The 13,857-nt window shown below is 33.8% G+C and overlaps 1 protein-coding gene across 1 annotated transcript; it reads right to left on the bottom strand.

Annotated features, from left to right (window-relative positions):
- Positions 1–6,280: 6,280 nt before the first annotated feature.
- Positions 6,281–13,128, bottom strand: LOC109336949 (ABC transporter A family member 2-like). Its single transcript, XM_019573793.1, has 16 exons — positions 12,718–13,128; positions 12,076–12,307; positions 11,755–11,927; positions 11,318–11,503; positions 11,106–11,201; positions 10,810–11,007; positions 10,490–10,649; positions 10,163–10,392; positions 9,140–9,257; positions 8,953–9,029; positions 8,695–8,784; positions 8,415–8,558; positions 8,027–8,332; positions 7,864–7,944; positions 6,997–7,173; positions 6,281–6,761 (listed from the first exon to the last, which is right to left on the bottom strand). The coding sequence occupies exons 1-16, from the start codon at positions 13,084–13,086 to the stop codon at positions 6,507–6,509; spliced, it is 2,892 nt and encodes a 963-aa protein (XP_019429338.1). The 5' UTR covers positions 13,087–13,128; the 3' UTR covers positions 6,281–6,506.
- Positions 13,129–13,857: the final 729 nt, after the last annotated feature.

Below are 13,857 nucleotides of genomic sequence, written 5' to 3' on the forward strand. Positions count from 1 at the left end.
ACAATTTTGTATCTCGTTAATCGATTAACCAAGGATTTAATCGATTAACTAGGCTGCAAAATGGTTTCTTTATAAGTTGCGTTTTCAGAATTCAAGCTCACTTTTTGCATGTTAGATTTAAAGAGAGTTAGAGCATATTTTCGTGTTAATTGTTGCATCTATATGAAATTGCATTTGTGAGATTAGAAAAGAGAGAATTCTATGCTTTAGGATTGAGAGGCATTACATGTTTAATTTCTCATCATTTCATCTCATATGTTCATGCATTTCTTGATGTTTTTGGAAAGATTTCATATTCTGTAAAATCTGTTTTGAACTCATGCATTATCATTTTATATGAGACATGTGTTAGAGTTGTAGAGTAAGGTGTTAATTGTTTTAATTTGAGCATTGTAAGTGCTTTAGATTACTCTATATTCTTGTTGTAAAAGTGTTGTAATTTTGGGAATCTCTAGGTGTCTTACCACCAACGAGATTGAGTTGCGTCTTCAGTAGCTTAGAAGTCTTGATAGAAAGAATAGTTTCTTGGCTGGGGCTACACCGCAAGAAAGGTTTTCTTGGGCGGTAGGAAGTGAGTCAAACCAAGGGATAAGGTTCTTTAGTTTTCAAGAAAGTGTCTAAGTGTTGTAATTGAAAGAATTGTTTGTAAAACGTTATTTCGATTATAGTGAAGAAAAATCTCCCATATCAGACGGGAGGCCTAGATGAAGTTTGCAAGTGGACCCGCAAACGAACCAGGATAAAAACCTTGTTGCACGCTTTTCTTTCCCTTCACTCTTTATTGTTTTAATCGATTACTTTGTACTTGTATTAACTGTAATAATCTGTTTCTATATTGTACTGTTGTAACTCTGATATATCTGTTAGCTCTGTATATTTGCTTCGATCTCAGTTGCCTGTCGTACAAGAAACTGAATCTGTTTATGCGTTTTGAGCTGTTTTAATCGATTCAACAGTTGTAGTTAATCGATTATTCTTTCTGCGTTAATCGATTAAACTGGGGGTTTTCAGCATTATATGTTGTTTGCGAAAAGCGGATACTTTAACCGCTACACCTATTCAACCCCCCTTCTATATGTATTTTAGCCACTGATACCTAACAAAAGAATCATCCTTTAAAGACGAACTTGGCAAGTCCTCTTCATCAAGAGTTAACCCATCCTTTATTATAGGATTGGTTTCATCAAAAGATACATGAACAAATTCTTCCATGGCTAAAGTTATTTTATTGAAAATTCTATAAGCTTTACTCGTAAGAGAGTAGCCTAGGAAGAGTTCTTCATCAACTTTTGCATCAAACTTGCCTAAGTTATCTTTACCATTATTTAAAACAAAACATTTACAACCAAATACATGCAAATGAGAAATGTTTGGTTTTCTACCTTTAAAGAGTTCATAGGGGGTTTTCTTGAGAATTGGTCTTATAAGATCTCTGTTTGAAACATAACATGCCTACTAACTATAGAAACATAGCAAACCGTACTAACTACATCAGCCCAAAAATATTTTGGGAGATTAGTTTCATTCAATATTGTATGAGCAAGTTCTTCTAAGGATCGATTCTTTCTCTCTACAACACCATTTTATTGTGGTATTCTAGAAGTAGAAAAATAGTGATGGATACCTAGATCATTACAGAATTCTTAAATAGAAGCGTTTTAAAATTCTCCCCCATGATCACTTCTTATAGTAGCGATTTTCAGAGATTTTTCATTTTGAAGTCTTGTAGCATATTTGCTAAAGGCGTTGAATGCCTCATTCTTATGAACTAAGAATACAGTCCAAGTATATCTTGAGAAATCGTCTACTATAACAAGAGCATAGTAATTACCACCATAAATCTTGGTCCTTGAGGGGCCAAATGAGTCCATGTGTAGTAACTGCAATGGTCTATCGGAATAAACCATATGCTTAGGTTTGAAAGAAGTCTTTGTTTGTTTACCCATTTGACCAGCACTACATAGTTTATCTTTAACAAACTTCATTTTGGGTAAACCAACAACTAAATCTTTCTTAATCTGTTTATTCAAATGATCCATATGAATATGAGCAATTCTCTTATGTCAAAGCCATGCATCATTATTATTATTAGCAACTAAACATTTTATTGATAAAGAGGAATCTATGTCAATCAATTAAATATTATTTATTCTCTTACCAATTAGTTTAGAGTTATTAGAATCCTTACTTTCGATAATGCATTTATCCGGGTAGAATGGCACATGAAATCCTTTGTCGCATAGTTGACTTATGCTCAACAAGTTGTGCTTGAGTCCTTCGACATATAATACTCCTTCTATAGTTGTTGAAGGTGGCTTACTGATTTTACCAACTCCAAGTATTTTTCCTTTGTTGTTATCACCATATGTGACATAGTCTTTCTCCCTTGGAGTAAGGACAGAGAACTTGTCTTTGTCGTCCATCATGTGCTTTGAGTAGCCGATGTCCAAGTATCATATATTGCAGGTGGCTCTCAAATTTTCCTCTTCATCATCAGAATGATGAGATGCCATTAATGAGAGATGTGTTTGTTCTTCATTTTCTAGTTCAGAGGCAGAACTGGTATCATTATCTTCCGAAGTTATGTAGGCTTTTCGTACAGTCTTCATTTCATTCTTGCCTTGAAAGGATTTCTCTTCAGGTTTGAAGAGTCCATTTTTATATGACTAGGCTTACCACATTCAAAAATGTGAAATTTTGGTTTGAAGTGGAAGCGCCATTGTTCTTGGTAAATTTCTTCATTTGTCTAGTTTTAGTGCATTTGTTCCTTTTAAGGAACTTGATGAACTTCTTTACGAACAAAATCATATCTTCCATCTCTTTCTTTTTAGATTCACCTCGTGATGAATCATATCTATCAACCTTTGCTTTGAGAGTAATATTCTTCTTCTTCTTTTCTTGCTCTTCATGTTGTTCAAGCTGACTGAGTTCCAATTCATGTTCCTGCAATTTTCCAAACAAAGCAGCGAGGGACATTTAGATAAACTTTTCTTTTCAGAAATGGCTGTAACTTTTTGTTGCCATGTTCTGGTGAGTGATCTTAGAACTTTTAAGTTCAAGTTACTATTTGATAAAGTTTTTCCAAGTGCAATAAGATGATTTGTAAGGTGAGTAAATATCTTTTGCAAATCAAGTATTTTCTCTCCAGGCTTCATACAAAACATTTCGTATTCTTACGAAAGAGTATTTAGTCTTGACCTTTTTACCTCCTCGGATCCTTCGTGTGTAGTCTCTAGAGTATCCCACATTTCTTTAGCAGATTTATAGTTTGATACTCTAAAGAATTCATCAATACCAAGTGCAAAAGTGAGGATATTTTTTTCTTTTAGATCATATTGCACTTTCTTCTTGTCTTCATCATTCCATGAGGATTTCGGCTTTACTTCCCTTACACTGTTGATAATTGTGAAGGGTTCATAAGGTCCTTCCTTAATTGCATTCCAAATGTCTAGATCTTGAGACTCAATGAAGATTCTCATTTTGATCTTCTAGAAGTCATAATATTCTCCAACAAAGCTTGGAGGCGATTGATGTTGGAACATTCTCTTAGAAATGATCTTGCAGCCATCTTAGAAACAGGATCAGTTTTGAGAATAAATTACTCAAAAAAAGCTCTGGTGCCAATTGTAAGACTGACACGGTATCTAAGAGGGGGTGAATTAGTTGTTTAAAACTATGACTGATTTTTCTACTCAATTCAAGAGTTAATAGCAGCGGAAAAAGATATGCAGAAATAATCAAGTAAATGTAAGGAGATAAAGGAGAAGAGAGTACAGAGAGATTTTATATTGATTCACCTTCTTGTCCACCAAAGGCTACGTCTAGTACTTTTGCAGGACAAGAGATTTCTCCACTAGATATTAAGAGTAGCAATTACAATTTTTCACCCCGAGATTTCCTTGTACCTTACTCACCCTTTCTAATACATATATCCTCTTTATTCATGTGTTACTATGGTTTATTTTATTGTTTACGACCCATGTAGTTTCATTTACTAGTTTTGACCTAGAGTTCCTCGTTATTGGAGCGTTCCTATGATCTATCTTGATATTTTCGACCCTCATTGCCTCATTTAATACTCTCAACCTTCGTGGTATCTTCTATTTTTTGACAAAAACTCCTCATTGTTAGTGTAAACTTGAAGTACATTCATATTGTGCAAACCTGTTTTACAATCCCAGTCAAAATTTGAGTTCTTACATTAACTTATTTCTTACTTTACGGTTGTTCTTATTATCTAATAAGAAACAAGGAATGAGTGCCAACAGAAAAAACAATAAATGAGACTAGGTGCAGAGGGAAAGATATAGGTGGGGTAGACTTAGCACATTGAGGGTAACTTAATATACGCTTTGGGTTATAAGTTTAGTTAGTTTCTTTGTGTTTGTAGGTTACTTTTGTTATTATTTGGTTTGACTAAGTGTAATATCATACAATAGAAATAAAATAATGACATCCTTATATTTTCATAAACAATGTGATAGTTATGGTGATTATTATTGTTTAAGAATCAACTTTCTTTTTTTGTGAATGGTCTTTGTATGTTACAAATATTTATGATGAGTATAAAAATAACATGAAAAAAATGTTTGGGCCTAATATGTGGAATTGTTTAAAAAAATGCTTGGGCTTAATATGTGAACTTGTTTCATAATCTATGTTATTCGTCATCTTTTTAATATCAAAAATAAAATAATGTATCTAAGGAGTTCTATCTTAACAAATTATTATTTTTTGACCATTTTAACGTAAATTATAATTGGAATGAAATAGTCTCTGTTGCCTTGAAAAATTATTTTGTTTCGCCATTTTAACATAAATTATAATAGGAGTGAGATAATCTCTGTCATGTCGTATCCTTAAGAAACTATTTTATTTTACCTCTTCTAATATAAAAATTATATGAATAAAATAGTTGCTCCGAGATTATCTATCTTAACAAATTATTTTATTTCAACTCTTTTTATAACAAAATAATATAAACAAATAGTCTCTCTGAGGACATTTGCCTTGGCATATTATTTTACTTCGACTCTTTTAATACAAGAATAATAAAAATAAAGCCATCTCTTTAATGGTGAATGTGTTTTTGATAAACTTCTTTATTTTTTCTTTTTATATATGTAAAAATCAAGATAAAGTAGTATCTCTTGGGACAATGAGCCTTCATAATCTCATTTATCTTGAATCTCTTTTAAATAAATATAATATAAAATCAATTTAAAATAAAAATAATCAATCATTCATTTTCTAATATAACTATGTGGCCTTGATTTCCTCGTTGCAAGTAAAGATACGTAGAAGTAGGCTACTTCCCTATCTGACACTAAAAATAAAAATTATCTGTTTTTGCCTTTTTGGTCCTTTTTAAAACATAATATTATATAAGTGTAAAATTAATATTTTGAACAAATACCCACATAATTGATCTAGATACCATTTTGTAATGGACGGTGTTGGATGACTAATAGCTACCTCATTTGTAATCGACTCTCGAACCTATAATTTTCTTTACGAAGATTAATTCTTATCCTTTAATTTAATTTTTTATCTAAAAATATTGATTGTCACTTCATTGAATGATTTACATTTTTATGGATGCACCAACAAAAGGGTAGCAACAATAGTCCCCTAATTACGGGATATGGTATGATAGTCTAATTACTACAAGCATTTCTCAATCTAAACTGGAATAAAAGATATGATACAAGCCACGACCTCCCACTTAAATATTTGATTGAAAAAGTTTTTATAAATAAATTTTGTTATTTAATTTTGATTATTTAACTATCACGAAAATATTTAATTAAAATTATTAAAAACATATTTAATTAAAATTATTAAAAATATATTTAATTACTAAAAACTTTTAAAAAACATATTTCATTAATAAAAGTTATAAAAAATTAAAGTAAATAAAAATAAAAATAGATTACAATTACATAAAAGTGAATGGATTGCGTGGAAAGCGATGAAAGAAAAAGCAAGATATGACGCAGATTTCAAGGTATCATTTTTGGATTTTTTGTGTTTTTCTGATGTACCTTATGCCATGAAATGTATTTATAGTTAAAAACATCCTGATAAAGATGCTATTTTGAAAGAGTGTGACAATGTAAAGATTTATAGACTGTCACTGTATTATCACCTTTTATTTGGATTACATTTTCTTAAGTAAATGTTGATTAAAAATGAATTTTTATATTAACAGTAGATATTTATTACATTCAATAACTACATCTCGACAAGCTAATTACATATTATAAAAACACGGTTAAAATGATGGAAAGGGCTAAGTGGCTAACATCTGTAAGCAAAGTCCAAGAAGAACAAGAACATGTATGTAACACCATCTCATCAAAAAAATTATTTTTTAAATTAGTTAATGCAAGCGCAATAATTTTTATAAAAATAAAATATTCAAGTAAAATAGACGTGATCTTTAAATATATGCAGCCCCCTTGATGCATTCTAGATCTGTCCCCAATGACATGAAGCATGCCTCATTAAAAATTAACTTCACTAACTAGACTGGGATCAATCACAACACCATGAACTAACTGGCCTAACCTTCTGTGGTTTCTTGTGGCAGGAGAAGATGGTAGTTCAATACCGGAAGGAATTGGAACTTTTTGTGAGTGGCCGGAAATACATAGGGCTCCAGTATCATCTTGATCCCAGTATACTTCTACCATATACCCTGTGGGGCTTTCAGCAGACTGTGTTCCTGGAATCCCCACAAACCTTGCTCCTTTAGGAACCTGCATGATTATTGCATTGAGCAAACAGAAAAGGGATAGTTGTCATTACTGCGAATCCTATTATATGAATTGAAAAGCAAAAGGGAGGTGAGCTCTCAAATGGCTATGCTTACTTCACAGTGTGAAGCACTTTGTCAACTATGCTAATGTAGAAAAGCAACATATAGAACCTAACCTCTTGAGAGGTATCACCTCACCGTAGAATAACCAAAACTTAAGATACGATTGCACTTACCTCCACAGCCTCTCCGGATGTTAAGCTCAGTGTCACTAGACTCCCTTCAGCTTCAGCACTTTCTAGCTCTGCTTGCTTTGCAATGTTCAGGAAAACTTCTTCAAGAGTTGTTAGACCAAGCTGGATATCAGATATGCCAAATTCTACTTCTCTATATTGGAGCTCTGCAAAAAAGTTCTGCATGGGAAGCAACAGGAAATATAACAATATTATTACACATATATTTATTTAATCACAATCGTCTGTGTTATGACTTATGACTCATTTGGTTTATGCTAACTATATTTCCCACTGCATTTATGGGCCACTTTTGTGCCCATATCATCCTTTTTCAATGTTACCTTAACATTTTTCAGCTTTATATTAGATGTGCATATAGCATGAATACAAATGTCAATAAGTCCACAAGGAATGTTAATACAGGAATTATCATTGATATTGTTCAACTGTGACCATGCAGCAATAGACAGTCTTAAATCTTAATTTGAGATATTTTCTTGAAGAAAGGCAACATTTGACTAACAAGAACGCCAAATTATAAAAAGACCATGCACATATCACAGATGGAACACTTTCTTTGGCAACAAAGGATCTATCTTGCCTTTCACCATTTTGAAAACTGGTATAGGTGTTTTCAGTTGATACACAAGACAAATAACTTAAATACAGTCTACTCTAATTAATTATCAATAAGTTCACAAAATTCAAAACTGGCCATGATTCGAATTTTGCATGATCAGCATACTCAATGTTGATCTGCTTCCATGTTGATCATTATTCAACCACCAATGAAGATTCAAATGCTATTATACTAGTACTAGAACAAATTTAATGAAATGAAAACAAAGCGTAGAAAAGATAGCTTACCATCAGAAGCTCCTCTCTGTCATGAGGAATCACAAAAGTTAGAAACTTATTACTCTCCTCTTTTGGCTTTACATTCAAACGCTGTCAAAGTATTTCAGGGGTTAAAAACAAATATTTTGCTTGCCATGGAAATATTTTAAATCATCAAAATTGTTCTTCTTACATTCTTAAAGAACTGTTTCACAGCCTCACGATGTGTTGTAGAAACTGCATATTCATCGGCAGGACTATGGTCAACATTGTTTCCATAGAAGCTTATATTTGCAATAAAGCCAGAACCAAAGCGTGACTTCAATCGGATGGAGGTGCCGATGCAGCGAAGCCTACCCTTTGCCATGATTCCTATGCGATCACTTAGAATGTCAGCTTCTTCCATAGAGTGTGTTGTGAGAATAATTGCACGCCCTTTTTTTGCATTCTCTATTATGTCCCACACATGCCTCCTTGTTATTGGATCCATACCAGTAGTCTAAGATTTAAAAATGGCCAATGTTTTAATCATTTGAACACAAAACATGCACGAAAGGGAATATTCTACTCTGCATTCATACCGGTTCATCCAAAATGACTAATTTAGGGTCACCAATAAGGGCAATTGCAACACTGAGGCGACGTTTCATTCCTCCACTGTAACTTCCTGCTCTCACTTTGGAAGCTTCTGTGAGTCTCACCTCTCCCAATGATGTCTCGGTAACCTACAATTTTCAAATTATAAGGAATGAGAAGCACTATTCATTTAGTTAAAGCATAACAACAAATAATTTTTTGTGAGGTAGAAGCAATGTGAAAATATATAATATATAGACAATTTCAAGCCTAGAGCAGACATACTGATTTGATGGAATTTGGGGACAGGCCTTTGATAGTAGCAAAGAGTTGAAGGTGTTCTTCACCACTCAGTGCGTCCCATAGGATATCAAACTATAAATTAGAAAATCAATAAAAGGTCAGTCAGCACATTAATGAGGAGAAAGACATTAAACTTGAAACTCATAATTACGTATTCTTAATGGGAGATATATGCCTTCGTACAAGAAAAATAAATATAATGAGAGAGGGAGAAAGAGGAAAGGAGGGAGAGATGGCCACCTGGGGACATACTCCTATTAACTTCCGAATGTTTGACATTCCACTGGGGCTTCGGATGGAATGTCCATAAATCAATGCTGTTAAAGAAATTGAAGTTAATATACTCTTCTTGACTGCATGTCAAGATGTTGATTAATGAAAGGTCAATGGAGTAATAAGAGAGAGACAGAAACAGAAAGAGTGTCACCATCTCCATTAGTTACTGGAGTTATCCCTGTCAAACAACTAATAGCTGTTGTTTTCCCAGCTCCATTGGGTCCTAAAAGACAAAATAACTGATCCTTTGCAAAGTTCACCCATAAACCCTGAAAATAAAGTCCATGTAAAATATGGGTCACTCAACAACAATAATCAAGTAGGTCACAGGACCAAACACAGCATATTGCCTATCATACATCATGTCCATGGACAACCCACTTAAATCTAAATCCTACTTAACGGTTTTGTCCATGGTTTTTCTTGTTGGGATTTCTACAGATCTTCACCAGACATGCCTTAAGGCAAGATTCTACCATGTTTTTTTTCACAATAGGTATTACCCAAACTTTCTCACTAATTAATTCATTCCTTTAATCCTATCTTATCTATTATATCCACTAATCCATATGCAACAAGCAACATCTCATCAGGAAGTAAATTACAATCTCCATCACACTGCCATATTGAAACATTTGTTATGAACTATACCTATCTGGCTATCTGAAAATGGGAGAGTGTACTATCGATGAAACTGAGAAAAAATACAGACATATGAGAGCTAGTGCTCCCAACTATGGACAAAAATACTCCAAGCCTACGCTAGAGAGTAGATATTGATAACCAACATGACTTCCCTCATGTAAATCACCCTCGTCCTTACATTAAATCCATCCTCTCCCCAAACATTACACCCTCAACTGAGATATATTTTGATCCTATATCCCATTAAAGTATGTATAATATTAAAACTATAAATGGGGGGAAAGTTTAGAGATACAGCAAATTGATAATCGGGAGCCATAAAGAAAGCAAGTTGTCTGCATGTTCATAGTTTGCATGATTATTAGAGAGATCGACAGTGAAATGAGATCCATACTACAGTAGAACTGTACCCAGACCACTCAGGCAAAGGTTTCAACCATGAAAAATTATTACAAAAAAACAGACAAAAGAACGAGAAGCTTTCTTCTCGACACACAACTTCTAAGACCAAAATTATAATATGCTTTACCTTAAGAGCACTGTAAGGAGGAGTTCTTTTACATTTACAGCAGCAACCAATGTTCATTGTACCAGGATATGTCTTTGAAAGGCCATATATCTGAACAGCAACATTAGCATCAACCACACCTTCTGCTTGTTGATGTTTTACAATGTTTTCTTCTTGACGGACATCTTCATCATCTGGTAAGCTATGCTCTTCATGTGGGGCTGAGATTAAGCAACTACAAACCCCACCCTCTACAAAAGGAAGATGAGGAAAAGGAAAAGAGTTCATCCATAAAGAGCAGAGAAGGCAAGAAGAAATAATAAACACACTTAAATCACAGTTAATTACCTTTCACTTTTTGTCCTCCTTTTCCCACCCAATAACTGGGATGTAGAAAGTAAAAAATTGATTTCCTCACTCCAGATGCATTTGGGATTATGTTGTCGAAGTAGATGGCCAGAACAAACCACAAGAAGAATGTACCCAGCAGCCATTTATAAATATCATTCTGTCAATGAAAGAAGAAATGCTAAGTCACTTGTTGAGCAGTGACACTGCTAAGGCTGAAAGGAAGTGAGGATTCAAAACAAGTACAAACTATTAAGCAGGAAGCTAAAGGATTGTTAATTGAAGTGGTGTTGGGATTTAGAGTTCAAGCTTTTGCATACAATTGTCAAATAACAGAACTCGTACGGACCGCATTTTCCCCGATCACTCCACCTAAGACCATGATCTTCAGGAGTTTGTACTGCACTCGAAAGCACTTGTAAAGCTTGAGCAAAAGTATTGGGTGGGAAGAATGACCAGATAACTCGGAAAGTCGTGGAAAAGCCAAAAATATAAGGAATTCCTGCTCCTACAACAATCTGCAATTATAAAAATTACAGACAAAAAATATGAGCATCCATTCTTTCTATATCTAATCAATAAACCTTGTCTAGAAAAATAGGGAAAGGACTCATGCCTGAGTCAGAAAGCCAATAATAAATATGGAGAACCCCACTGTTGTTGCTGAAGATGATTTACGAATGAAAGCAGACAACATAAAAGCTAAGCCAGTCTAAAATAAAAGATAATTTATGCATTAGAAAATCTCCCAAAGTACAAAACACAAATCCCATTGAACAAGTGGGAGGTTTAAATGGAAAACTATAAGAATTCCAGTAATATTCTTACCATACTGAGTTCAAATAGGAAGAAGACAAAGAACAGGATCCCAAAACTGTTTTTCAAGAAAAAAGGAAACTGGAACATCATTCCAAAGAGAACTATGAGAAGGGATGATATTAGTGTAATGACTGTCTCCCAGGTGAGCCATGATAACCAATAAGCAGAGTCGTAAAGGCCCATCATAGACATTGCCTGTGCTAACAAAAAGACCACGATATGTTATTTGTACAATGAACCCATACAACTTTGTGGACAAATTTACTTTTTTTATAGCATAGTACATGTGCTAGTACATGGCTTCATAAAAACCGAAGTAATATGGAAGTTTTCGAAATAGTTTCTCACATAACAGTTTATGTAAACATTAGATACATAGATACACTTAGGAAAGGGTGGGGGCAAATTCAAATGGTGATAAACTTAAATTTGAGTGGCATCTTTACCTGGCGAAGTTTAAGCTCTTTTTCTGTCACCAAAGAGCTCATCTGAAGAACAAAATTAAACATGGCAATTGCAAGGAAAAATGATGGACCTATTAGACCCACTGAAGAGAAAGGTGGTGGCTTGGCAGGGTGTGCGAATTCCTTCAAAAACACATTCCAGCTCAAATTTGAGTCTGAAATTTTTCACCAGGTCACATATTTGTAAAAGAAAATATAATTTAAAACAACTCCTCTTCTTCGTGAGTAATTGTCCAAATCAGTTATTCAAATAACACAGTGAGGTGATATAAAAAAGAACATGAATCAAATCTTTAGAACTACCTCCAATCAAATATCTCGCAATCTCACGCTCTGCAGCAAGCTGAAGCGGGAGTTGAAATTTATTAGTAGAATCTTCATAGTGCCCTCGCTTTTGAACAGAAGTTGAATTTGTCTGTAAACCATAGCTAATAACGGTATCACTCCTCTCCCTAAAATGAATAGCTCCAGGACATCGCAAAGGATTGCTTAAAAGCCAAGTATCCACTTCAAACTTATCTTTGAAAGACTTAACCTGAAGAAAAAAAATACAATTACAATTGTTTTTTATAGGCAAACTTTTTCAACAAGTTCAATGGTCCAGAATGAACCACGATCCTCTCCATTACTGGAGAGGCAAGTTCTGTTTTTGTTTATAGTTTTAAAGGTAAAAAATGTCATCTCAATCTAAATAAAAGGATTTTTTTTTCTTTGGTTTTCTCTACCACTAGTGGAGATCACTACCGGAGAGGATCCTGACTCGTCCGAATGCTTGCAGCTCTACCAACTAAGCTACCATTGCAGGAAAATACGAGAGACGTGTAAACAGGCAAATGAAAGCCCCGAGACGGGTCATATAACAACAATCAAGCCTTAGTCTCATTAGATAGGTTGGCTCGGCTAACAGAGTCACAGAACAAATAAATAAATAAAAAGTGTGCCTGCCTTTGACGGTTGTATTGGCCTGCCAGGATTATTATCCATAATACGTTGAACAATGGTATGAAATTTGGGGTTATCATCGCCGCTCCAGACAAAGTCATAGCAAGGGCGTTTGATGAAGAATTTTTCCTCGCACGGGGTAATGGCTGAGATAGGAATCGCAGGAGGATCTTTAACGCTTTTATATATAGATGAGGCCAAGTTATTAGCACGAATGGCGCGGTCAATGGCGAAGATGAGGAAAATGAAGAAAAGAGGAGAGAGAATTTGAAGGAGTGTGGCCCTCTTGTTTCGCCATGAAAGGAGTAGGTTCTTTTTTAAGAGAGATTTGAATTGTTGAAGGAAAAGAGGGAAACCGCTACGTAATTCCATGGCAGTGGAGAGAGGGAAGGGGTTATGGACGGGAAGTGAGATTTTATATGCCCCCGCAAGTACTTTTCTCGACAGGAAAATATTATGAAATAACAAACAAAAAATACACTTTTATAACAAAAATACAAGTGTTAAGAAATTATGAAATAACAAACAATGTATTTGAGAATAGATTTTAAATTTAAAAGAAAAAAACAACAAAATGAGTCTTGACTCTGCTGGGTGAAGGGTGACAACAAGAAGGAAAGATTATTAGTTATTCCTCTCTTATTTAAAAACATTATATTTATTAATGTAACTAATAAGTAATTATACTCAACTTTCTTTTTTAGAGTGCTCATTATAATATATTATATTATATTATAATTCATGTACCAACGGGTGTTAGATCAAGTGTTACATGTTTGATTTCCCTTAAGCAATGTCCTAGGTTCGAGTCTTGTGAATGGAAAAAATAATCGCTAGGAAAGTTAGCCTCACATACCTGTGGATGTTCTCGGCTTGAACATGATTGTCTCAAGTGCAAGGATACACGTGGAAAACCAAAAATATATATTATAACTCATGTATAAAGTATAAACTAATATGTATATAAAAGATGGTAATTTTGTTTAATTTGAGTGTAGTCTTATAAATTTTTATGAGTAAGGATCATCTCTATTAATGGATATACAAATACTACAAAAAATAAAGAAAAATATAATATGGTAAGATATTTTTATTTTTTTATATATAATGGAATAACACTTTTGTCATAAAAAATATAAGTAA

Source organism: Lupinus angustifolius, unplaced genomic scaffold, assembly GCF_001865875.1.
Source record: "Lupinus angustifolius cultivar Tanjil unplaced genomic scaffold, LupAngTanjil_v1.0 Scaffold_1_490, whole genome shotgun sequence".
Taxonomy (NCBI): Eukaryota; Viridiplantae; Streptophyta; class Magnoliopsida; order Fabales; family Fabaceae; genus Lupinus; species Lupinus angustifolius.

Excerpts from the sequence above, each read along its gene's own strand:
- LOC109336949 (XM_019573793.1), bottom strand. The coding sequence starts at position 13,086 with ATGGAATTACGTAGCGGTTTCCCTCTTTTCCTTCAACAATTCAAATCT. Across the intron at positions 12,308-12,717 it reads GGCCAATACAACCGTCAAAG|GTTAAGTCTTTCAAAGATAA; the intron begins GCAGGCACACTT and ends TTTTTTCTTCAG. Across the intron at positions 9,030-9,139 it reads TCCAGTAACTAATGGAGATG|CATTGATTTATGGACATTCC; the intron begins GTGACACTCTTT and ends TTTCTTTAACAG.